The 27,353-nt window shown below is 39.0% G+C and overlaps 1 protein-coding gene across 22 annotated transcripts in view; it reads right to left on the reverse strand.

The window, feature by feature from the left end:
- phldb1b (pleckstrin homology-like domain, family B, member 1b) overlaps positions 1–27,353 on the reverse strand; it is a 95,326-nt gene that overhangs the window by 47,802 nt on the left and 20,171 nt on the right. For 4 of the 22 annotated variants that reach the window (XM_067506349.1, XM_067506362.1, XM_067506351.1 and 1 more), the window contains exons 1-5: positions 22,664–22,834; positions 21,603–21,701; positions 18,353–18,476; positions 16,986–17,156; positions 1,926–2,051 (exon numbers count right to left, since the gene is read on the reverse strand). In XM_067506349.1, coding sequence (XP_067362450.1) covers positions 1,926–2,051; positions 16,986–17,156; positions 18,353–18,476; positions 21,603–21,701; positions 22,664–22,699 — 556 coding nt within the window. In that variant the 5' untranslated portion in view covers positions 22,700–22,834. Of the gene's footprint in view, positions 1–1,925; positions 2,052–12,701; positions 13,159–16,985; positions 17,157–18,352; positions 18,477–21,602; positions 21,702–22,663; positions 22,842–27,353 lie in introns of those variants that run through there. The other 18 variants (XM_067506367.1, XM_067506364.1, XM_067506353.1 and 15 more) reach the window with 13 other exon arrangements.

Genomic DNA, 27,353 nt, shown 5'->3' on the forward strand with positions numbered 1-27,353 from the left:
TTTACTGATACACATTTTAATAGCATAATTAAAAAAGGTGAATATCTGCAATTCAACAGGTCCTGGTGCCATACTGCATAATCTGTTACATCAAAAACCTTCAATTCTTTTTACCTTTGTTTTTTTAAAAAGACTGTCAAAGAGCCAGGGCCTGATAAGCTAAAACACAAGAAGATAAAGGCTGTTTATTGAAAAGCAAAGCTAACAAACCGACGGCCAGTGAATGGGTGCAATAACAGCCCGAAGGGGAAACCTAGGAAGGGAGGGTGGGTAATTAGCACACAGTAGAAAGAAGCTACAGGTTTATAGTCTTGGTAACCGAAGTCATCTGCATCTTTAAGTAATCAGCTCAGGAACACAAAGCTGTCTAGTAGCCTGGCAGAGACACACAGGAAACGTCCAATCAGTGAAGAGGTGATAGTTGAAAGAAAGGTGGCTAATAAAAACAGGTGGTCAGTGGACTATCAGCGACCTGGCGAAGCTTGCCTGAACGAAACGAGAGACAGGTGAATGTACCGTATCTCTGAAACATCACAGAGATACAGGAGCACTGTAGAGCTGTGTTTGACATGCTGAAAAACAGAAACAGTTACAGCTCAAGTGTACCGTAAGGATACATAATGTCATAATGTCTGTTCAAAAGTCATTAATGATACAGGTCCAGCTTGTCTATAGAAACTTTAACTTTGCTTGATACAGACTATCTTGGCTACAATATAATTGCCCAAATAATTATAACCTGATAACTGATTATACTTAAACATGCAGTTTTTCTATAGTGTTCTATAGCATCGGATCTCACTAATTAATTACAGTCCATGGCATTTTCTGTGTGATGCACACTTGTTTAAACTGATAAATTATAAGCTTAATATAAAAAAAATATTAGATGTTAATGCTTTAATTCACCCAAGCCATTTAGCCAACGAGTCATTTAGGTTCAGCTAGGTTTTTCCTCTTTTCTAGACTTGATACAGATAACAGCGTAATGTTAAAGTATTTCCAAGAAGATATGACAGATATGCGGACTTAATCACAGGAGTGGTCTAAGCAGCCTTCATCTGAATTTTACTCAGCAATGCATAATTGAAGAAAATGGTATGTTTCTAAACAACGGAAGGCTTTCATTACTGGATCAGGAAGTCCACAGCAGCCAGGATGCCTGTATTCTAAACGTAACCCTTGGTGACAGGGAACATCAACATTAAAAGATGGGAAATAACAAGATGCTATGACAGATTCCTGGTAGTAGAGCCGGCCAAGAAGATGCAAGCTTACATTTGAGAGTCTGCCAGAAGGTGCATTTAGAACACATACAAACACAAGCTAAAAAAAACTGCCTAGAGACACGACGAAGGAGATGCCCAGCTGGGCACCATTCAGGCTGCAGGGTTCAACGGGTGCTGCTAAAATTGACAGTGTTGTAACACAACTGCAAACACAATTAAGGGGACCTTTGTGCCTTTATTGAAGGCAGTTATGTTTATGTACTTTTCTTTTGTCAAAGAGGGAAAAATCACTCCACCTAACTCAGATCTTTAGGCTGGTTTACAGTTTTTATAGCAGTGACTTGTTTAAAGTCACTGCTAAAAAGCTACGAATGAGCTAGTTAAAAAGAAACATTTTAGCCCATACAGACTACTGCATGATAATACACTTCCTCCTTCCAACCCAGGCAAAAGAAAATGAAATATGCCTGAGGTTAACTGTACTAACAGCAGCACCTGTAAAACACACTGCTCCATCTATTCACCTGCCCACCAGCCTCCTGTCCATTTATCTGTACAGGCTTAGTTGTAATTGGAAACTTTCAGGAGGGAAAGGCTCTTTTAGGCTTTATTATTCATCTGACAAAAGGTCACCTTGTTTAATTCACACTGGCCTGGTGTTTCTTTAAAATACATTAAAGTGAGACCATACTGTACCTGCACAAAGTCTGTAGTCTGTGCTAGAGAGATTTCCTCCCTGGGGCATCATGCTCTTCATCTTGAAAGCTTCTTCAGGGTGGTTGAAGCGGAAGAAGGCTGACTGGCCAAAACACAGCATACAGCCTGGAAAATAATAGACAACAATTTTATTCATTGTTCACCAAAAGAAAGGAGTTCTTAAAAGAATCCACCTAGTTAATGATGCCGAAAAACTAGTCCATGCATTTGTTATTTCTAGGTTGGACTACTGTAATTCCCTACTTTCAGGATGCCCCAGTAACTCCCTAAAGAGCCTGCAATTAATCCAAAATGCTGCAGCAAGAGGTGCTGACTGGAACTAGCAAGAGAGATCATATTTCACCTTCACTAGCTTTTCTCCATTGGCTTCCCATTAAATTTAGAATAGAATTTAAAATCATGCTTTTTACATAGAAAGCTCTAAACGGTCAAGCTCCATCATATATAGACGACCTCATAGCACCATATCATCCCAGTAGACCACTTTGATCTCACAATGCAGACCTACATTTGTTTCCCAGAATTTCCAAAGTTAGAATGGGAGGCAGAGCCTTTAGCTATCAAACTTCTCTCCTGTCGAACCAGCTCCCAGTTCAGATTCGGGGAGCAGAACCCTCTTTACTTTTAAGTCTAGGCTTAAAACCTTCCTTTTAAAAAGGTTTGAGTTAGTTTTAGTCATGCGGGTATAGGCTTAGACTGCTGGGGGACCCACCCCCGATGCATTGAACTACTTTCCTCCTCTTGTTTCTCTGTCCTCTCCTCTCACCCCACAATTGTCACCACTGTATGACATTAACTCTGTGTTTTTTCTCCCATAGTTCACTTTCTCCCTCTGTCTCCCTCTCTCTGTCCCTTTCTGCAGGTGTCCCTGGTTTTGAAGCTGTGCATCTTCCAGTGTGCAGCTACCAACCTGCCCAATGTTTTGTTGTTGCTTTTGATGCTCTTTTCTTTTCTCTCTCCACTTTCCAATAACCCCAACCAGTCAAGGCAGATGGCCGTCCACCCTGAGCCTGGTTCTGCTGGAGGTTTCCTCCGTTAAAGGGAGTTTTTTCTCTCTACTTTTGACTAGGGGTTCCTCAAGGGGGAATTGTTGGGTTCTCTTTATACATCTTTATAGTCTTGACTTTATACATCTTTATAGTCTTGACTTTTTTTTTTACTTTAAATATGTTTTCTTACATTAGATTAGAAGACTCATAGGTCTACAACTCTCATTCCAGTATGCTAAATATAAAATTAAAGCCAGTTAGTTTTACATTTAGTAGAAAAACAGGAAAGAGTGAGAGGCAGCCAGCCTGGCTCAGAACATATTTACTTACCAGAACCTCTTAATATCACAATAATAACACTATGTAAGGCTTTATTGAACCGCAACTTGGGGGTTTAACATTTTTATTTCTGTACCAACAAAATGTTATACAATGTGTTAATTGGGGCTTTAGAGAGTGGCCATGTCCCTGTGCTTCTGTTTTATGCTATGCTGAGCAAATATGTAAATTTCCCAAAATGTAAAATTATTCATTCATCTTTCCAGTGGAACCCAAAAGAAAACTTTGTATGTGACTCTTAACAGCATTAGAGATGGACAGAGACACAAAGAAAGGTAAGTAAGGTGAATGTCAAGGATCAGAGCTGTTTTGACACCACGAGAGGTTAAGGAAGTGCAAACAGCAGCATATAAGGCTATGCTGATTAAGATGGCAGTGTGTTCTCTGTCAACATAGACACACGAAAAAGCAAAGCATTAGGAAAATAAGAAGAAAAGAGTAAATTATCCAGCAAAGCCAAACAGTACAGAAAGCTGATCACAGTTCACTCATTTGGCAGCTGGAAGATACAGCCTTGCTTTGTCTTGCCCCACACCACTCTGATCTAAAACAGTACCCTCCAGCTTCTGATGGCCTGAACACACCTAATCCTGGTAATCAGCAGAGGGCAATGCAGAAACAGTTGGAAAGAAGCAGACAATGGTCCTTAAGGTCCAGGATTGAGAACTACTGATATAGAAGATTTAGTGTATTTCTATTGTCATCACAAAGATGTTTAGTTTATTATAAAATTGTGTTTTCCATTGTCTTTGTGTTTCTTTAAAAGGAAGAGGAGAAGGGTTTTTCTAGAAGGTAGACACAGAAAAGCCAGAACCAGCAGGTGGCTTCAAAACAGGGCCTTTAACTGTAAGACAGCCAAATCCATGTCATTCCTAACTGTAGACTGTCTGCACAATGAAGTAGGAAATAATAATGAAGTAGGCAAAAATTAAATTCATAGCCTTCTATGACAATGTAGAAACTCAGAAAAAACCCCAAAGAAATATGAAGGAAAAGTAAACACCGCAACTCCGTCCGCTTCAGAAAAACACTCCCATAGGGAGATAAAGCCACGCAGAAGATGGAACAAACGTGATAATTATTTATGGAACAACAATGGATTAATTTGATACTTGAATTGAGGACCCCAAAGAATATTATCACCTAATTCTGCAGTTCCTTGTGGCTCTGTAGAGTACTTTTGGTGTCTTTCAGCCCATTGTTTTACATCTTGCAGCTTCATTATTTTGCCCCACTGTCAATGCCACGATAAGCTTTTTTTTTTTTTTTTTACAGCCACAACAGGCATCTGTTTTTAAGTGAAAAGGCTCTGATAATCCCGCTGGATGCTAACTGCCCAGCAACACACAGACAAAGTCAGCTGATGAACATAGTGGAGCATTTAGCAGGTTATAAACCAGATATTCCTCTCACGAGTTGCACCAAAATGTGAGTGTAAATAATGGCTTCCATTTGTCTGTTTGAATGCTTGAATTGCTCCATAGCTGCTGGATGTGCAAATGTTTGCTAACAAGTGTGCCACTTGTAAATCAGGCAGTACATTTCAAACATGTTTTATAACAAAATGTACAATAGGCATAATATATTGCCGTTACTGGCAACAAACACATAAAACACACAACAGAAACGTATGAAGACCTAATAAAACCTATAATTCTGAATGAAATATTATGTACATGCATGATAAATACGCTCTGATCATGACACAGACCATTTATTTTGCATTATTCTATATGAAATATCTAATCATTTCCACATGGTGTGCACACTGTAGTCGGTCTTGCTCATAAATTAAGATATCACTTCTAAAGAATTGCTGACTAGTAAAGTGGTGATGATAAATACCACTTCATTTGATACTTGATATTGGTAAAATAAATGCCACATGCTGCATGGCCCATCCAAATGCAGACTTGTTTTGCAGACTTTCTTTTTTGCATTAGCATTTATTTTTCACCAAAAGTATCTGGATGGAATGGTACAGAGGAAGTTTCCATCAGCGATCTGTTCAGTGGTGTCCACAGCATAATTTTGGTTGGTATTTTCCAAAGCTTAAATAGTTTCTCCTGATATCTGGGAGTCTCATCAGTAGGAAAATGAACACACCATCAGTTTAGTCACAAAGTGGAAAAAAATACATATGAGAGAAGTCATTAGCTCAGCCTTGTTCTTCATGCTCTCTGCCAACCCTAAGACCAAACTCCTGTTTCCTCTGAATTCTGCCAGCAGTGTTCTCCTCCCTCCACCTCCCTGACTCACAGAACCCACTCCTACGTATGACTTGCACTAAAATGATTTCCTTAGTGAAGATCAATTAAAGCAGTTCCAGAAAACTGGTAGTTAAAAGTAGATAGTTTGGAGCAGTGAGTATATGAAAGTTGTGACAAACTCATTGCTCACTTTGAGAGCTCATCTGTCACCAGAGCAAACAAGAAGGGGCTCAGAGCTGATCCTTGATGCAGACCCACCTACACCTTGAACTCCTCTGTCACACCTACAGCACACTTCACCACGGTCTTACAGCTCTCATACATGTCCTGCGACACTAACATACTTCTCTGCCAAATCTTATTATTTTTCACACTAAGCCACTGCCAATCTTTCACTGTGGGTGTTTTGTCTTGTTTACTACCAACAAGTTCATTCCACTGAAATAATTATCATAGTTACTGTTGAATCTACTATAGAAAGTTATATTTTGGCTATAGATTAGCGTATTATTTAGCTTAGCAAAGTAAGTGCTTTCTGCTGGTTTACATTAAAAGCATTCAACAAATCTACAAGGACTGATTTTTTTTAAAAAGGAAATTTTAAGTTGATCTGAGATTTTAAAGCAAAGGAAAAAAAAACATCTATAGCTCAACATTGACCGTGACTGAAAAAAGTCAGACAAAGTCAGTGTCATTAGCACCAATATATAGGCCGTATTATCCGCTTTATCCAGTGCCAGAGAAGGCCATTACTGTGAAGTCCATTGATACCAATTAGCGCACACATCAAATCAGCCTTTACAACATTGCACAACTACTTATCGTGATGGATCCCCCCCACAGTTTAGATACGTACTTCAAAGCGCATCACACAATAGATCTCGATCAAATCACTGGAGATTTATGGTCCTGTGGGACTTGTGGTATTTATCTTGGTCCCTGGGATGGTTCAAGATATGTAGATGCTGTAAATGGGCCATGTATCATACTCAGTGGGGAGAAGGTGGAGAGGACTGGCTCATAAATCATGCAGTTATTCATTACAGAGCACCGACGCTGTGTTGACAATGAGAAACTGCAGCTCTTCGTGTTTACAATTCCAGCAATGAAAGGTAATTTAATGGAAGCACATGGTGCAAAGTCAATAAAACAGATATGATAAATATATGAAGTGAGGTCTGCTGGGACATTTTCAAATTAAATAACATTTGAACAAGTAGTTCACCAAGAAAATCCTCTAGAAGGAGCAAACAACAGGAGTTTGCGGATAACGTCTATAACCTAGAACTTATCTTTTATGGTTCATGGAAAGAGCATCTGTTTCTGGTATCAAACACGTCTCCACCCAAACTATGGGGGTTTTCCCACCTTATCTTCAACACTAAACAGATCTGCTGTAAACATCCCATTCTCATATTAAACAGATGCTGTTTTAAGAAGTTTTAGACTGGGAGGGCTTTAAATGAAATACACTTGGGATGAGTCTATTTTCTGGCACATCTGCATGTTGCTTAAGATATTTGTGACTCCATGTGATCTACATGCGAACTATACCTCACATTCAGTTGCTCTACCCTAGCATGCCTCTGCTAAGGTGGCAAGGGTTTGAACGTTTGAGGCCTCATCACCGCTCGCACTCTCTGTGGTCTAGAGTCATCATAGGAGCTACTTTGACTTTTAGTAATTACACTTTAAAGATTACAAAAGTACGGTAGCCATATCTGTCTATTCCTATGAGGAATAGTAACATTACATTTATCTGGGACACAAAAAAAAAAGCTGTAAGCTTAGATATAGCTACCTGATGTTTCTAACACAATTTAGAACTGAATTCAAATACAACTTAAAACCTTATTCCATCTATTACCCCATCACCAACTCTTTCAAAGTAGTGATTTTGGATCATCTCTGTTACAATGAAATATAAGTTTCATATCCGTCATGACCGTAGTTGTATAGGTACCCAGTATCTCTTACTTCTCCTTGACACCCCACCTTTTATAAGAAGCAGGAACTCAAAACTTTTTTCAAGAACCAATGGTTTACAAACATCTCAGAATTAGTTTTATGAAAGACTGAGCTCAGCAAAATGAGCTGCAGTACACATTGTCATTTGTTTTATCAACAGCTATGCATCACACTCTGTCTAGCAGGGCAATATGACACATTGCTATTTTCATAATTACAATTAAAATTAAGTCATATAGGGGAAAAAATGCAAGGTTGGTAAGAGTGATTGCATTCAGAGAGGAGGATTGTGTGTGTGTGTGTGTGTGTGTGTGTGTGTGTGTGTGTGTGTGTGTGTGTGTGTGTGTGTGTGTGTGTGTGTGTGTGTGTGTGTGTGTGTGTCTCTCTCTCTCAAGTTAAATTAGTTAGATTGATTCCCTGACGTGTGTGTGAGAACAATTTCTTCCTCAATGCTCCAGGGACAAAATGTCTAATCAGTGCCTTCATCATAGACAGTGAGTATTACTGCTAGCACAGCACTTTCAGCTGTGCTCTGTGCTAGAGGCTCCACTCTCACCAAGAAAGAACTGCCGACTAACCATGCATTTGAGGTAAAAGTACACCATGGAAATTATGGGTTATCCTCAAATGCTGTCAAAACCGAATATTTACACAGGGGATGAAAAATGAAGTCATTTCTTATCACTACCTTTCCACATGGACACTATAACCCCAATCTCTAATTAAAGTGTATTATAAAATAGGTGGATTTTAAAGTAAGTGTATATACACTGTAAAAGGACATCCAGATTGAGTCAAAGTGACAATTTAAGTATTGTACTTTTCAATTAGCAAAATAAAAAAACCACAATGTTTCACATCTACAAAGAATTTTAAAGGTTTAAATCACAAAGCCGGCTCAACGTCAGGATTTCTGACATTAACCAGCAATGGTGCAAAAAGCCTTTTATAATACTCTTATTAAACCTTTAATAAGAAATCAGGGAACCTCTATGAAAAGACTTACTGAATATCAGCACTGACAAAAATAATAATTTTAAACCTTTGTAAGAATTACTTTGGGACCATTCAGGCCGGTCATTGTTAATGTCGCATTCTGCCTCAGGGGTACTGTGGCATTAAAGGGAGAACTGTTTAGGAGACCTGGACTGTATCTGAAGTGTGTCTATGGGCCAAATCTTCCATCATTTCTCTAATAACATAATAATGTTGGCTTAGCCTTGGGGTATTTCCCAGAAGATTCGATCAGAGGAACCAGAGGTGGTTAGAAAGAGAATACTTCACATTCTAGAGGAATGACCTTATGCAGAGTTAAAGTGGCAGTTACATGGATCATGACAAATAAAAACTAATACATGCTAGTAGAAGTGGCCCTGTTAGGTGGCACATAATATGTGGCCTCCAATGCAGCTCATGAATCCTGTCCCTCTTTACCATCGTGGCTTTAAGAAGCTGGAAAACCATATTCTTGCTGGCACCAATGCATCAACCAGATAGCAAATATATATAAATATCACTTACAAATATAAAGGGTACTGCCAGTTGTCAAATTCAGAACTGTGTACTAGAAGATATTTCTTCCCAGGAAAAAAACAAACAGGATTCTGATGGTTCTTACCTGCAAATGGCTACCAATTTGTATCAGCGTTGTTGATCTTCAACTATGTTGAAGCTTTAAACTAAGGCCAGTGCAGCCACCAGTGGCCTTTAAACATTGCTGTCAGATTGCAGTGCCACTATTCATCTAATTCTGTCAAAAGTTACCTAGGCTGGTTTTAAAAAGTCTTTAACTTTAACATTATGTGGCACTTTAATACTTTTTCGATATGCTGTTCTAAACGATTTATTGCCCAGAGTAACCTACAGCAGATAGCCTTACTCTTCTACATCCGTTTGTGGAAAATCTAAAAGGTTTGCAGAGGAGCTGCAGACAAAAGGATGCCCACAACTCTAGCTAATGGTTGCTATGGAAAGCTGATGGTTTACAACCTCAGAAAAAGGCCAGGGAGTCAAACCTACCAGTTAATCAATGACTGGCTTTCACCCGAGCAGAGGGCCATCAAACACAGAAGCACATACCAGAGGAAGATATGAAACTTGTTTTAAAGGAGTGCACGGAAAAAAGAAGGAGGAGGAGCAAGGGAAGGTCTAACCCTGCATTCCCAACTTTAGAGGGAAAAAGTCGGAGTAAATAAAAGGTTGGAAGAAGTGATCATATGTTTGAACTACTGACACCAGAGGGATGTCATGATAGAACATATCTGGAGACAGTAGTTGTGCTTGGGCTGCTTCCCACACAAGCTTTTAAGTTTTGTTGTACAACAAATTCAATTACAAAGAACGTCAGTTACATACAAAATTAACAAGTAAGCTGTGAGGAATGGCATCATTAACTTTTTGGGGTGGTTTGACAAGAATCTCTAATTCCTGACCATTTGGTCAGTGAATTTGTAAAAATTAAATAACGTCTATTTCTAAACCCCTTGGTACCAAAAAACATTTACCAAATAAATGTTAAGAAAGTTCAATGGAATTTTTTTAACCAAGAGACTCTTAGACATTTACATTTCCAGAGATATGAAATATGATGTAACTGTTTCAAAGAACTGTTCTTAGGTCTATAAAGAGACACGCATGTAATTACCATGGTAAGACTAAAAATTTAAATGTGTGATGACAGTACTGCAACTCTACTCAATCTTAACTTTAAAGGATTTTGTTCATCAAAATCTACTTAAAATCTACATTAAAAGCAGTAAGTCAGTAGTTTTAGTATTGTACCCATTTTAAGTTGGAGTACTGAAAGGACACAGATTACACAGACAAATGTCTAAATCTAATCAGCAGAAGCCAAAAAATGCCAATTTTAAGCATTTAAAAACACTAAAACCATCTCTACATTCGACCACAATGGAACTAGTTACCATCTTTTACTAAGCTCCTTCAGAACCATGAAACACATTACACAATTGTTTTCACCTCTTGAAGAGTCAACTTAATTTCACATGTAATATTAGTGAGCGCCACTTTAAAATATTTAATAATAATAATAATAGAAAAACCTGCTACTGTTCAGAGGATCTACATTGCAGCCCAGATGCAGCAAACAGCAGGTTGTCAGCTGCTGTCTGCAACAATAACCATCGCAATAACATGTCGGAGGCCAGTTATCGCTTGTCCAAACAGATGCTGCCCCTCCACTCTCCTTCCCTCCCTCTCCTCCTTTTGTCAGTATAACTACAACCAATCCCCCTGCTATTAAACATGCTCCCTGAGGCAGATGTCTGCAGGATCAAGCAGTACCAAGCCAAACGATGTCATCAACAAGTGGCTAGAGATGTGACATTATAATTGAAGTGTTTTCTTATTGCTGGATGGATACGTACAGGGTGTTTCTCCCTTTTTGTACCAATTGTGTCCGATTCTGGTGACAATTCACATAAAAAGAGTAAAAGCACACACCAAAACTTGTCAGTTAGTGGCTTTGAGCATGTTCAGGTTGACTACAACAACAAATTGCCAACATAGTTGCACCATATTAATATCATTGCTTCCTTAATTAATCAAACTCAATCAGCCCTGATCTTGATGCTTTGCATTTGAATTACCTGCTGTATTACTTCAAATCGAAGTGCTCTTATATTCTCGACACACTCTTCAATAAAATGTGTATTTGCTTAAGACAGTCAGACAGATTCAGTTGTATTGGGATTGATATAATGCAAACGTGTTCAATCTTTACGCCCTATATATCAATAAGGTCACCAGTAAAGTGAGATTTTAGATACTTATCATTTTGTGTCATCACTGACAACTGTAAAATTGCCTAACAGTGATCTTTCCATCTATTAAATGCAAGACATAGGACAGTAGGATTGTAGCCTACATACCCTGGACACTATATTACCTAGTGCACCTATTTTAAATTTGGTCTACTCAAGGTACTGGTGTATTTGTAGTATTTACCAGCGTGTCATTTAGACACACTGCCCTGACCTTGGTGTAGTAAGAGGATGTACATTTAAAGACTGTGTCAGCAACACCAAGCAGGAACACCCACACACTGACCCAGCGTGTGCTCACCAGCTGCTACCAACCTCTTTCCTCTCTCCGCTGTGATTCCCCCATCATCCCTTACACATTTCTGACCTATGCTCAGGCCCACAGGGACTCCAATCACATTCACCAAAGCCCAGTAAATGTTTGCAAAGGGTCTTTTCTCTGATTCCTCACATCCCTTCCTTGCACTGGGGTCACAATGAAAGACCGAAGTGATAGATGTTGAGGAGGTGCAGCAGTGAAGAGAAAATGATGACCTTGCCGTAATGTGTGCAGCACAATGGCTCACAAAAGTGTTGGGAGGGAATTGTCTTATATAGTTAGAACTCGTGGACCAGGTGTCCTCTGAATAAGCAGAAAGCATGAAAGCTCTTTTCTTTTCCAGTTGCCAGCTCTTGGTTAGATCACATTGGCAACCAGGAATAGCAGTGTAACAGTAGACAGACACAGTGAGGTCTGGTCATGCCAAGCTAGAGGGGGGGGGGGGGGGGTTTCTGCAGACCTGGCAGACTTGTATATGTTTGTAGTCTATAAACAGAACTCGCATGGAGGTGTGTGTGTGTGTTGAGGAGGAGGGGTAGTTAAGGACTACTTGGGAGAACTGGGGACTCAGTGGCTGGAGACAGGAACTATATAGCAGGTTTGCATATTGAATTTCTGAAGTGACTGGACCAAACTATGTTAAACAATATCTGTCAGTTTTCACTTTTCTATCATTTAGGCCAAACCTGCTTATGTTGAACTGATGTATACAGTTCCCTAATGTTAAAAGAATAATTAGAAAAATAATAGTAATAGTTTTATTCAAATAAGCTAAATTTACTAGCTAGCACAAATAGATTTGTTAACAAGGCCATGATTTTAAAAAAAGTGTTTAAATGCTAAGTTAATATAGGAAGAAAAAATGTAATGGGTTCATCTAATTGTATAATAAGCCTGTTCTGTTACGTGTCCTTTAGGAATTAAAGACGTAACTTTACGTTATTTCCAATTGACGCGTCCTCGTCGTGCCAAACACATTTATTAGCTTATCGTTAAAGAAGCGTTTTGGTTCTGTTGCTTATCTCCACACGGTCCGTAGCTTTCAGTGACATACACCGGCTAAAACCCAAACCACAACCACAACGACAAACACAAACATTAAACCAGTGAAAACCTACACGCTTGCTCGGTAAAACAGACCAACTTACTTTATCTTCAATGAATGAAAATCCTCTCCCTCTCCGTTGTTCTCATTGCCTCTGCTCCTTTAAATTAAGCCACGTGTTTGTCTTCCGTGTCTTCCTGTTGTTCCAAAACAGCAGCGTTTATGTGGTTTTGTCCGGCCGATCTTTTGTTATGCTAATCCTAACCTCTAATATATTCTGCACGTACTAAAAGTTCACAAAAGCAGCTGTCTGCTTGGCCACTTGTTCCAACACGGGTTCATTCACTGACGCTGTTGGTGTATCCCAGTTCATTCAAACCAGTGCGGGACTTTACAGGCATTGTAATCCATGTCCATTATCTCCGTCCCTGCTATTCACGTAGTGAAGACGCTATCTCATCCTCACTCTCTCTCTCTCCCTCTCTCTCTCTCTCATCTCTCTCAGCCCGCAGAGAGAGAGAGAGAGAGCCGAGGCTGTCACAGAGTAAAAACACGGAGAAATCAGAGAGGAGGAGCAGAAGGAAGGAAAGAAGGTGGAGATCCTGAGTCAGAGCTGTGTAATGATAGAGAGAGATGCAGAGAGAGAGAGAGAGAGAGAGAGAGAGAGAGAGAGCGATAAAGTGCAGGGAGAAGCGGTGCACAGACAGGCCACAGTTTCCACTGAATTCAGTCTGTTGTTGTGAAACCATTCACTAGGCTTTAATCTGACATAACAATAAGTCGATTTTATCTGACATAGAGACAGAGAGAGTGAACATAGCAAGGTGTGGTTCTATTAGTCTATCAGGCTCCAATAGTTCACACTGTACTGGAAGAATGAAGTTGAGGCCCTTAATATTACCAAGTCATGAGAAATGGCCTACACATCATGTGGAGCATTCAGGATAAGAGGTTCACTGAAGCACATCAGCCTCTGCAATAAAAAAGAGTTCTATCAGGTTCTTTGCTCAATGCTCATTGGTCTGCCCCACTGACTTCATATAAAGTCAATGCGCTTTATGATTTCATTATTCCTACAAATGATCTGGACATTGTGCCTTAGGTGAGACATTTTAAAGGTGTTCCTGGGACAAAGATCTTTCGGTTATATTATGGGTGTCCTCTCCATTTTTTACAACCCCAAATTAATTACTAATCTATATTTTTCCTTTTATTCCCAAGCCCAGTAGAAATCAGGGAAGGTTGCACTACGAAGGGCATCCAGCATAAAAAATACTGTGTCAAATCAACATGCAAAACTATGAACTCACAGGATAAGCCAAAGGACAAAAATATAATAATTGTTTCTTATATTAATAAAAAGAAGATGTGGACATTTATTGGCCTCAGATTTAACAGCAGCAGGGGTTGTCTGAAAAGATTGATGCAAAACAATGCTCTGCTCAATGACTCTAACTGCAGTCTCAGTGTCATTCCATCACAGGGCCTTCAGTGTTTAACTGAACACAGTGGGGCGATTGTGACAGCAGTCATTCCAGAAGCAAACATCTGTATCTATTCTGGTTTTAGAGCTAAACGTCAGCTCCCAGCAGCATTTCCTTTTACTGTTACTTGACACTGCACACTCAGCAGCTTTACACCCGACATTAGAAAAAAAAACTACTGAAGACAGAAAAGCTTCCTTAAAAAAAAAGGAAGCTTTCCTATAAGTCACTTATTTTTTGCCAAATGAAAACATTTTCATCTCATGGCTCTCTGACTTTCCTTTGTAAGTCACTTACTGTGTCTAAAGGACTTAATATCTGAAGGCTTTTAAAGTTTATTTATTTAAATTTACAGGACAATACAAAGAAACACTGTTATAACTAGGCAACCAATGCCATAGGACATACAGCAAATCTAATCTGCAGTCCCTGTCTGATCAAATTAATTGTCATCTCTGAGCAATACCACAAAACTAACATACAGTGTTAAGTCTGGCCAAAGACTTTTAAAGCCCTGAGGACCAGCCTACCTGTACCAACCTGTAGTTTTGTTCCTGCTGCTATTGCTCTTTTAAACAAGTCTTCAGATAAGTTTCAGTACAATTTTACCTGTTTATGTACCTCTCAAGCCATTTCTTTGTATCTGTTTTGTGTTCCAAATGTCGGTGTGTAATGTGGATGCTCCTGTTTTTGCAAAACAAATCTACCTACAGGTATGAATAAAGTTACCTTACATTACTAACATATATGCATATACTGCAGTTAATAAAAGCAGCAATTGAACTTTAAATATTTTAGAATTAGAATGTTAGTTCAGTAAAACTTAAAAAAAAAATTACTTAAAAATGGAGGAACAACAGTGTTATTTTAGGATATATGTATTAATAGGCAATAGGTTGCTGTGGTGGAGCTGTGTACTTTTTAAACCTTTTTAAACTTTTTAATAAGAATCACTTCATTGTGAAATACAGTAAACGGTAGTTTAGTAGACATTAGCATTAAATGGGAATAAGCAAAGTAAAAAGTACTTAGGTGAAGTACTTAATTAAAGATTATGAACCCAGTCGAAGCAGTATTGCTGAAAAATACCAGCCAGTGAATGTATGATTACGTTACTCTAATATCTTCATATTGAATATTGTATATTCGGGGACTTACATGAGACAGAGTAAAAACATATTTATAGCAACAGATGCATAATTAATTGTGTCAAAAATGATCAAGTCTTTTTTCCTCACATCCTTTTTGCATCTTTCACACTCCAAAAATACAGTTTGTACTGCTGCCTGTGAAAAGATGTGCTGTCTCTGGGCTCAAATAATATACTGTAATCTTGATGTTATTAATACGGCACCATTATGGTTGTTTGAAAAAGTTCCTCCAAAGCCACAGAAGACATGGAAAAATGTTTTGATGTGACATGATAGAAGTCTTTGAATGGGCTAAAAAGCCTCCTTGTGACACATAAGCTGAACTTGTCATTTACATTTTGGCAAAGACAGTTACATTTCCCTCCATGTTGACTAAACTGTTTTTACAGTATTAATAATATCTTATCAGATGGTTTTAGATGTTGAGCCTGAAAGCGGCCAGACTTATTGTCTTCCACTGCTGATATGGAGATTTTGATCTGAGCCTTTTATTGTATCTTCAGCCTTCATCCATTTAAAACATCGACTCATCCCATGTTGAAGAAACTGGCTTAGTTTTTACATGCCATATTATCGCTGGCATTTCCCTCCACCGGCTCTTCTTGATTTATGTCGTAAATCCAGTAGGATTACCACCAAACATCAGTTGGGCACATTTTCATTGTGGAACAAAACTGACTTGTTGCTGCATGATTTTCTACCAACTGTACTGCTGACAAATCAAACTCATTCGATGTGTAGACTGTTATCTGTAGAAACGCAGACATTGTTAAGTCACCCGTGACTCATATCATTAAAGGAGGCGGTCATACCTTACTATGTATGCACACTACAATACTTGACTTGTCTCAGAGGGAGCCTTTACAACCTTTAAAGTATTACTCACTACATTTACAAATCATGGGAGTGGTAAGTAACTTATAAAGTCTCATCTACTTCCGCACACTTGAGACAACACTAAAGGAAGCCACTTGTAAACACTCGAAAACTCTTTCTTTTAGAACCACTTCAGTTTTCCCCATGTGCAGGAAGCTGACAGTGAATTCAGGTTTACCTTCACCAACATTCTTAAACCTGAAACCCCCTGTGAGACTAATGTTGGATCTGTTCCTGGCATAGGGAGCAGTATAAATAGCCCAGTGTACCCACTCAGGTTACGCAGCCAGAGTCCAGGTTGAAATAGCAAAAGACAGAGGCGCACATACAATCATCACAGAGTCATGCAGGACACAGTGTGCAGGGAGCTTTAGGAAAGGCATGAGAACAGTGCATGTAGTATGTGCTGTTTGGGCTATTAGCGTTTTTGAGAAGCTGTTTGAGGATGAGAAATAACACAACAGTTTGTGATTACGCAGCAGTGCAGTGGGAAGTTCATATGCTGCTAACACTTTGAGTCATGAGTGAGTACTATCCCTGTAACTCATTCTTATAACACACTGCACTTCCTCCTTGGTTCTGGTGTAAACATCTATGAATCTCTGTGACTGAATTGTAACAGTTACAAAGTTTAAAATTTTACTTCCACTCTGATTTATTAAAGCAGCAATAGAAGAATGTAGAAATGACTTCATCAGACAGCTTTCCTACTCGCGCAGCTCGTACATGAAGTATTGCTGGTATTAGGTCACTGGATTTCTGTAGTGTTTGTTCTACAGTACAGACAGTGAACTTCAGGTAACCCCAAGTGCAACAATGGAAAGCATCTCAATCAGCAGAGTGCATTATGGGAAAGATGTTGGAGTTGAGTCCTACCTTGTGACAGGCGGATGGGCTTTGTGACTTGGAGCCCATCAACAGTGCAAAGGTTCCCACAGGGGTGCAGCGTAATGACTCCAGACCTGTTCTCAATGTAGCAGTGCTGAGCAGCCACCCCAGGGCCCTGGATACTGATGTCCATGGGACCATAACCCACTGTGGTCCGACCTGCCGGAAGGAAGACAAGTTAGACGACAATCTAATGTGTATGATCCCCCATAGTTATAACATTTACATTGATTTTTTACACACAACATATACAATTTAATTAATTTTACTATACTGCACAGTTATGGAGACCTCCTTAAATTCCATTCATGTATTTGTTTTTGTTAGTTCAGTCGTGTTCATGTTTGAAAAAGAGAATTGCCGGTTTTGACACTATTTTGGAGGAAAAAAGTATGACAAGAAAAACACTTGAACTGTAAGCAGCTTCAAGACGAGATGCCAAGATCCATTAGAATGTCACAGGCAAGTGTAACAAGCACACAAACACTCACATACACTCTCTCCTTGACTGAACATAGCCCTTGGTAGGAGAATCTTTCCACATGCCAGCCTGCAGAGAAGGAGGCAGAGACAGGAAGGGCAGCAGACACACAGATAGTGACACCCAGACAGAGGGGAAGTTATACAAACAGGCAGACTAAAAGCTGAAAGATCGGCAGACAGATTTATAAGGTGAAACCTTCATTATTGTTGCTCTGCAATACAGATGCACAAGGGTAAAGACAGCTACGGAAGTTATAACATGGTTACATTACAACATTACAGTAAATATAGTGTGTCTGTTTTTGTGCTCCCTTGTAAACCCTGTAACAGTGATTCAATAATAATAATAATAATAACGTGAGTCGTCGAGCTGAGAAGATGCACCTGCATTTTAGAGCTTTACTTCGAAAATTCAACCCACTAAATGGCTTATATTAATACTTAATAACATTAACAAGCTGATTTATATCCAGTTAATCCGCTCTGCACAACAGGTCGTTGAGATTTGTGTGAGGTCCACGACAACCTCTGCGTAGGTCTGTTTAGTCATTTTAAAGTATCCGCAAAGTAGGTATGATTTCACCTTGAGCTCGTTTAACCAGATGTGGGCGGTTATCATTTTTTAACTCCACCATCATTCAATGTGTCAGTTTAAATTTCTGTTACTAACTAGTGCTTTTATTTTGAAAACCTGGCATATTTTAGAGCGTCCTGGTGACTGTCAGTTCCTGCCAGTGATGCCATAACTTACTGAATGCTCAGTAAGTTTCTGGATGAATTATGCAACAGTGATCAATAATATAAAATCCACATCATCCTAGTTAATACACCAACATTGTTTATTGCATCTAGTTGCATTTTTCAGCTCTCACCCTCAGGCAGGGGCAGCAGGGTGATTGCGGTGCTCAGACGTCCACTTCCTAGGCTGACCAGGTGTGGGCGCTCTGCCTGGAACTTAAGGCCTTTTCCCGTTTCAATTAGGTCCAGTGGGGTACCCTGCAGAGGAGGTCAAAGGTCACAACACATAATTGTACATTACATTTATCAGTTAAAGTTTTTTTGTCACATGTCAGTGAAAAATACAACCTGTCCAAGGTGTGGTTGGATCTGTCATTCTTTACTAAATAAAGGTAATTTTAATCAGATACCATAATAGATATCGTTTTAGTGGGGACAATCGCATCTGTCACACTCATTTTTCTGCACAACAGCAATGGAGAATTAGTGTTCAATAATGCATTAGATCAGAACTGCAGAAAGAGGCTCATAGCAAAGGAGTCTCATGTTTTCATTATATGTGAGGTCATTTCCATAGCTGGCTGTTTAGATAATTCTCTATACTGAAGGAAGTGTGTGTTTGTGTGCCTGCCTGTCTGTGTGTGTGTGTGTGTGTGTGTGTGTGTGTGTGTGTGTGTGTGTGTGTGTGTGTGTGTGTGTGTGTGTGTGTGTGTGTGTGTGTGTGTGTGTGTGTGTGTGTGTGTGTGTGTGTGTGTGTGTGTGTGTGTGTGTGTGTGTGTGTCTTATCTCCCTCCTTTCTCCTTCATAGCTCCACCATGTGCTCATGGTTCAGCAAGGGGGAAGGGGTGTCACCATAGCAACTGCACTCTGCAATTATGAAACACAAAGCTCCGGGAGGGTGTTCAGTGACTTAACTTGTGATGAGCTCTTTTCAGCACAGGGACACCTGAACATAAAGTCTAGTCTACTTTTTATGTTAAATGCCTCCCAGCAACAAAATGTGCTCTTGTGCCTCTGTATTTTACCCTGGGGTTCAATATAATAAAATGGAGGAGGACGTTCATTATTCTAAACACAGAATACCAAGACAGAAATGACCTAATGGATTTGAGCTTTATTTTGATATTTTACCCGAGCTTCTTTCTGTGACATATCTAAATGTCTCCCTGGAAAATGGCCAGGGATATAGATGTTATAGCAGTCGTTTGAGCCTGCGACCGCTTTAATGTGTATTATTTAGACTGTTAATACGTGGGGATGTAAATCTGCAATAAAAAGCAAGGTTTAATGTGTATTTTCACAATATTACCTCTTTACTGCTTCACTGATTAAAGTACACCTAAATATAGATATATATATATCTGTCTCACAGAGTTCTCAAATGACCCCATATAGGGTAATCTCACCAACATTAGGAATCTTTATATAAATTAATAATTAAACACTCTGAGCAATATTATTGGTTATTAAAACCAAAACTGAAAATTCAACAAACATGCCTGTAGGCCTCCATAGGCTCGATGATTCACTAAACAGCCGTTTACTTAAACACAAACATGTTTACTTAAACATAAACATAAACTCTCTGGGATGTATTTGCATCTATTTGTAATATTTTTGAGCCTTTACATTACTTTTACAGCACCAATCACTAACTCAGTCTCTCAGCGGGTTAGTTAGCCCTGTGTGTGTCCTAATACGATTATCTGATTGTAGTGTGGTGGGGTCAAGACTAAGAAGATTGAAGCTCCCTGGGAGACACTAGGAAGCTTACTTGGAATGATGGGAGGAAAGAGGTGCCAGTGTAGGGCCATGATGCAGGATTCAGAGCCTCATCTGTTGTGTGCTGCTGCTCCCATGTGGCTCAAATAGCTACAGCTTGTTTGTCTCTGTACAGTATCTCTGCACACATACTTCACGTACACTGCACACTATCACTGCAAACTGTTTAAATCTGTAAATTAATACTTTTTGTGTAGTTACATTTTTAACTTTCTGTGAATATGTGAATTTAATCAAAGCTTTGTCATGTTTATTTGGCATGTTTTACTTTTCTGGCTAGAGCATGTTTGTGTGAATCCTTCCTTGCTTAATTGTCTTGCTGTAATCTAACACGCCTTTATTGTTTAAGGAAGATTTGACACAAAAATACAATCAGCAACATTTGTTAAACAAGACTTATAGGGCATAGGGCAAGTCTTTTCTACATCACTTTAAAAAGTGATGTAGAAAAGAAAGGAATAATAATAATAATAATAATAATAATAATAATAATAATAATAATAATAATAATAATAATAATAATAATAATAATAATAATAATAATAATAATTATAATTATAATAATAATAATAATAATAATAATATAAACACACAAAACCTCCTGAATTCACTGCTGGACAAAAAGCCACAGCAGATTAACTTCCTGTATTAAATTTTCAAAGGAGAATTAGTGTATTCTCCTCTACTACTTCACAGATTCTTGACATTTGATAATGAAACAATTTAATATACATAAAAAATGTAATTCACAAATTCTGATCTTACACAACATTGCTGAAACTACTATAAACAGTATATACTTGTGATATACAGTATATGCAAATGGTTGCAAGTACACACCGTGTTAAACATTAGTCCGGCTCTTCAAAAACTCTTCCATTTTCATTCTTAATTCTCTTCACATCACATTTACATTTGCTTAAGTGTGTCCTGATTTTAGCTGGTAGATATTTAGCCAAGAATGACAAATATATCCTTCAAATGAATAATTAAATATTTTATTTCACAAAGGTTTAGCATACTTCTGTTGGTCACGCTATGTTCCACTTTTGCAATGTGTTTGCTGTAATTTTATTTCAGTTCCTGTTTTCCTTTTAATATTTGCAGCACTGTCCCAGTTTCTCCACAGAAGGCATTAAAGTTTAATGCAGTTTTATCTTCCATTTCTTCCTCGTCCAAGCGTACGCACGAGAACAGCTCAACACCGACATACACACATACAGGCCTCCTCTTAATGCCCAATAGGATTGTCTGACCCAGCGGGCGTGCTTGTGTGTGGGAGGGATTGCATCCATCCAGTCTCCAGGTTGTCTAATTGCTGAGGATACTTTACACTCTGTGACATCCCAACACATCACCACCATGTTGCCTGACCTGACCTTCTGCCTAAGTTGGCTCTACAACTCTGTATTTATCATTCACTGAGCTTTTTTCAAGCCAGAAATCTGTCAGAGCAACCGAATACAATTACATTCAACATTGGTGGAAACGGAAATCAGAAGAAGAGAGTGCAAACTGTGTGTGAGGGGAAAAACACTGGAAACAAGCAGCAGAACTGGCACACTGTGGTGTCTGGGTTTTTTTCTGTGAACACACACTCACCTGTAGCACCTGGTGGGTTTGGCCACACACAGGCATGTTTCTGTTAAGGCGGTCCATTTCCACAGCGCTGTCCTCGGCTTCGTGTGACACATGAAGATCCTAAGGGAGGAAATGACATGTAAGCCAAAAAAACAAGCAACAAAAGCCATCATGGCTAAATCGAAAGAATGGTTGGACGTCAAAATGCAGTGTGTTACGTCATATAAAAACAGTATAATACTTCAAAAAGTCACAAAGTCAAAGTTGTTCCACAGTAAATCAAGAAAGTTGGGCCCTATTCCCTTTACTTTACTTATACACTAATGTGTCAAGGTGTGATTCATAGTGTCAGCTGCACACACACACACACACACACACACACACACTCACACACACATGCACGCACATGCACACATTTAAATTTCTTACTTGTTGACTCTGAACATATGCGGTTATGGCTGTTTACTTGTCGCTCAGTATGAAAATACACACTGCACCTAAATTCCTCTATTGTTACTCAGTCATTTTAAGATTCCTCCATCAAGTCAGCACAGAGCAAATTGCTATAAATACTATGCATGCTTAGCTGATGCTTAAGGGTGAATATGTATGAGAAAACACTTCTCTGTGTGAGATGTGAGAGAGCCGTGTGTTTACAGGGAAGTACTGAAAACCACACACAAAGGTTAAAAAACACATAATTATAACAGTCACACAGAATTACAGTGTACCCGCAGTCGTTTGCATGCCTAAAATGTTGTGCAGCTGGGATAGAAAATATGGTTCTGATGTACTGTGCCCTCAGGATATAACAAACAACTGCTGCAGAATCATCATATTTGCTCTTCTGACAGTCCTGTGAAATGATATTTATCCGCCTCAGGCAAGCCTCAAACAGTAAATCACAACTCAGCCAGAAAATAAAAATAAATGTTTAAACATTTCATCTGCAAAACTCTTTCATACATTAGGAAGGGGAAAGAAATAGTTTGCCCCCTCAGGTTTTGTGTATTCTATTACAATTTCATCCAACTCTTTATGCAATAAGCAGCCTTTTATCTTGTTGTTAATGTGAAAATTACCTTTCCACAGGTATCCAGCAAACGCATCGCCTCCATGACAAAGAGCTGCTTCTGGTTGCTGAATCAATCCTATAAGTGTGAACCTAATTGATCAGGACAACTCCAGCACAGTACAATACATTTTACACAGGTTCTGCTACTTCTTTTCTTTTGTCCTGAGCCGTATACTCCACAAACTCTCTTTCAGGAGGTGGACCTGTTGCTGCTTGCTTCACTAAACTAAGACCTACATTCCTGACTGGCAGCACCAGAGTCCTACATATCAGAGAGACATATGGGCATGTGTGTGTGTGTGAGAGAGAGAGAGAGAGAGAGAGAGAGAAAGGGCTGTGATCAAAGAAGAACAGAAGAAGAGTAATGAGAGAATCACATGATAAAAAATATGGGTCAGAAATAAAGTAGTGAACATGTTAAAACAGGAAGAAAGTACTTCAATTGTGCACAATATAAAAATAGCACATCTAACTCGCCATAAATAGACTCGCATAATGCTGATACACAGTAGCGGATCTTCTTTGCAGACAGACAGGCAAGACAGGTGACGAGATAAAAAGCTTACTGTTTTATCAATCATATATAGGAAAAAACTTCAGAAGCTTAACATGACAGCTTTTAAAAGTAAACACAGGGTTTATACAGTAAATTACATCCGTCATGTAAGACTTAGATGGGATCATTACACTCTCCATGTTGACTGGCCACAGTACAAAAAAATGCCAATTGGGAGCACGTGGGGCAACATTTGTATGACCACACGTTAGGAATGAAGAAACATTTCATCCAGTGGAGCAGTGTCTGGCTGATGTGTTTTAAAAGAGTTTTTGGAGAACAATAGAGGTCTATGGCACAGACAAACAATCCAATCCAGGCTGCAGGCCAAAAATTAACCAAAGGAAGAAAATTCAAGTAAGCAAATTATGTAAGGCAGTCGTCCAAAGAGCACAGGGTCAGTGTTTAAATCCCCGGTCCCGGCTACATTTCGAAGGGTCTCTGGGCAAGACACTGAATCCCCAACAGCCCATTCCCATCCCTAGCTGTGCAGTGACGGTCCAAGCCCGGTAGAAATCAGGAAGGGCATCGATGTAAAAACTGTGCCAAATCAACGTGGTCCGCTGTGGCGAGCCTGAACTCAAGGAAATGTTGTTTTGTTTTTTTTGGCATTTCGGCTTATAATGCCAAAAAAAACTAAACAACATTTCTTAAATAAAACTATATAGGATTCATTTAGAAAATGACTGAATTTATCCCTTGAATGTCTTTTGATCTCTGAGATTGAGTTTGTAATCAGGTGGGTTCTGAAATACTATTAATATTTCCAGCCATGCATGTTGCATTGGCTCAATATGAGCTACAGTGCTCATGTTCTTGATAATTCAATGACATCACCCACTAAGATAGTGGCATGAGTAACCCATGAACATTTCAGTAAGCTAACACAGAGACCCTAACTCTGATAAAGGGTTCTTATTATTAGCTGGTAGAAATAAATTCTTTGGAAACATAAATCCTATTATGATCTGATATCTAACTAAAAAAAATCATGGGATGTTATGTAGAATGTAAATATAATAAGAATCCAATTATCTGCAAATAACTTAAAACCTAGTTTTTGGCATATTTCAAAAATATGCATTCATTTTGATTTTATTACCAGCAACATGTCTCAAAAACTACAAACAGAGGCAACAAAACACGAGAAAATGTATGTAAGGCTAAATAAAACCACCTGGTAGAACATGTAATAGCTCAGGTTGAATGGCAGGTCAGCACCATGACTTTGAGTTTTTCAGAAGTAAGGATGGATGGACGTGTAGCACTCTGTGACAAAAAATGTGTTCACCACCTCGATATTAAATTTCTCAACATAACATTGCAGAGAATTTGGGTTTACATCATGTACTGGTTATATCATTGAAGTATTCAGAGAATGAGGAGAATTCTCTGTACATAAGGGACCAAAAACCAGGGGCTGTGATCTTCAGACCTCAGCAGCTTTTCTGTCTCTCACATGCACAGACTTTCACTGGGACACACAAAGAAAGACCTTTCAATCTCTTCATTTTTTTTCTCTCTCACCCACCCTCTCTATTCTCTCAGGCCTGGGCAGAAAGGCTGGCATTGTTTTCTGTTGAGCAGGCATGGATCCCTGCTCACACACAAGGGAATTTGTTTTTTTATTTTTGTTTGGGTTTTTGGGGGGGGGGGTGAGGATGTGAATGCAAATGAGGGAGGCTCACTATTTAGTTTGGAATGCAAAAGATACAGTGAGTGAAGCTGGACAGCCAGCCAACAAGCTGGATAGTAAAAATGTATAAAAAATGATACACTGTTCTGTTGCTTTGATTATTTCTCTGAAAATGTACAATATTCTGATTTACTGTGTATTAATATGTGCATCACATAGAGATGTTTGATGATGAGAGCCTTGCTAAACAGCAAATTCTCAACATGTTGAGATTTGAAGCAAGGTTTGCCCCATCAGTGAACCTGAAATGATTAAAATTTAACTGTAGTATTTTCTTGGGAGGAATAACATGCACAGCAAATAATACTGATGAAAAATATGAGATATAGGCAAATGGTGCAGGATAGACAAAATGTATGAAGAGGCACCTGGGAATGAGGTGTCTCTATGGGCCTGTATAAAGGACATGCTGTCATACCTCTGGGACAAATAAACTGGGCATTTAAACTGGCTGGGGCCCATCTCCAAGAATGTGGAAAAAATCAGGAATGTCAAGACAAAGGGGGCATCATTTCATACTCATATTTGGAACGTTCACACCACTTCTCTTCTACCTTTGTCATATGTTAAAAACTATTTGCAATTGTTCTATTCCTAATTTATGCCACACATTCATTGATGGAACACAGTTTGCCAAAATTACCGTGTTCTAAAATCCTACATAGAGTTATAGCCAATCTTTTATTTGATAGAATGACACACTTGTATCTGATGTTTATCTTCTACTAAGAAGCAAATACTAGAATTAATGTGAGCTTTCAACGGGTAATTTACAAGACGTGTTGGAATCAGTCATACACACACGCGCACACACACACACAACACGCACACACTCCTTCTATCAACATCCTCAAGCCAATACCTTGCTAAATTCACCATGGAACAGATTCTTCTTCTGCTTTTTCTCGTCTCCCTTCTGTCAACTTCTTCATGTCCTGACCAGCCTGTTACATACACAGGTTTGGTAGTGAAATTATTTGGCCTGAGAATAGAAGCTGATTGTACCCACAGGCAAGACACTGTGCCAGACACTTTATGATAATGGCATTAAAATGCTGGAAGTGCTGGAAACAACACTGAGGATGTAATTCAAAGGTAAGGAAGGAGGCAATGAGGCTGTGCAGGTGTGTCTTCTTTATGAACACACCTGGCTGCTCTATGGCAAGGTGCCAGACAAGGGGGCTGTATGCAAAAAATGTAAACCCACTTGTAAAGACAGAGATGCTTAGAAAATTTGAAATACTCTTTATTCCTTTAAAAGCTTTGTTCAAAAGCACGAAGGTCTGACTGAAACATAGAGTCTGATGGGGCCTCTTTATAGGTGGACATCATGAATCCATCATTTTTAATCTAAAATCTGTCAAATATTTAGTTTGTGGCTGTGGAAGTTAACAATCTGCAGCTCACAGAGTATCAGTAATATACAATCAACATATACATTCAGCAAACAGTAGCATTAGCGCCCAGCAGTGTCTTTTTCAATATAGCCATGACAAAGTATGTAGTTTTACTTTGCTAGTTATAACATGTTCCTTCCTGTTGGTGTTGTTCTTCAGATCCTTTGCTTTGTTGGTGGTTAAATGGCTCTTGTTATATGCATACACATAGGTTTAAAACTAGACTTAAAACCTTCCTCTTTAATAAAGCATATAGTAAGTTATAGTTATGCTGCTATAGGCTTAGACTGATGGGGGACCCACCCACCTATGCACTAAGCTCCTTTCCTCCTCTTGACCCTCTCTCCTCTCCTCTCACCCCGCAATTGTCACCACTGTATGACATTAACTCTGTGTGTTTTCTCCCATAGTTGTCTTTGTCCTTCTCTGTCCCCCTCTCTCTGTCCCTTTCTGCAGGTGTCCCCCGGCTTTGAAGCTGTGTGTCTTCCAGCATGCAGCTACTGGTCCTACCAACCTGCCCGATGTTTTGTTGTTGCTTTTTGTTGCTCTGTTCTTGTCCACCCTGAGTCTGGTTCTGCTGGAGGTTTCTTCCGTTAAAGGGAGTTTTTCCTCTCCACTGCTGCCTCTTTCTTGCTCCAGGGGGAATTGTTGGGTTCTCTCTATACATCTTTATAATCTTGACTTTATTCTGTGCCCTAAGTGCCCTGAGATGACTTTGTTGTGAATTGGCACTATATAAATAAAGTTGAATTCAATTAAAAGTTGAACATACCCTGATCAGGCATAGCATTACAATCACCCTATTAAAAATGAATGAAGTGGCCCAAAACTTTAGAACCACCTCTTCTTATAATGCACTCTCGTACGACTCCACTACCCATTCTGACCTCAATAGTAAACACATAGTTAAATCATTACCTTTCTGACAGTTTCAAACTAAACAGAGCCATAGTATTGGTTTACATAAATTAAGTCTATAGTTATATGACTATATGGTCCATGGGAAAGTAAACAGTAATGCACTGATAACTTTATGCAAGCCATGGCC

Source organism: Channa argus, chromosome 6 (assembly GCF_033026475.1).
Source record: "Channa argus isolate prfri chromosome 6, Channa argus male v1.0, whole genome shotgun sequence".
NCBI lineage: Eukaryota > Metazoa > Chordata > Actinopteri > Anabantiformes > Channidae > Channa > Channa argus.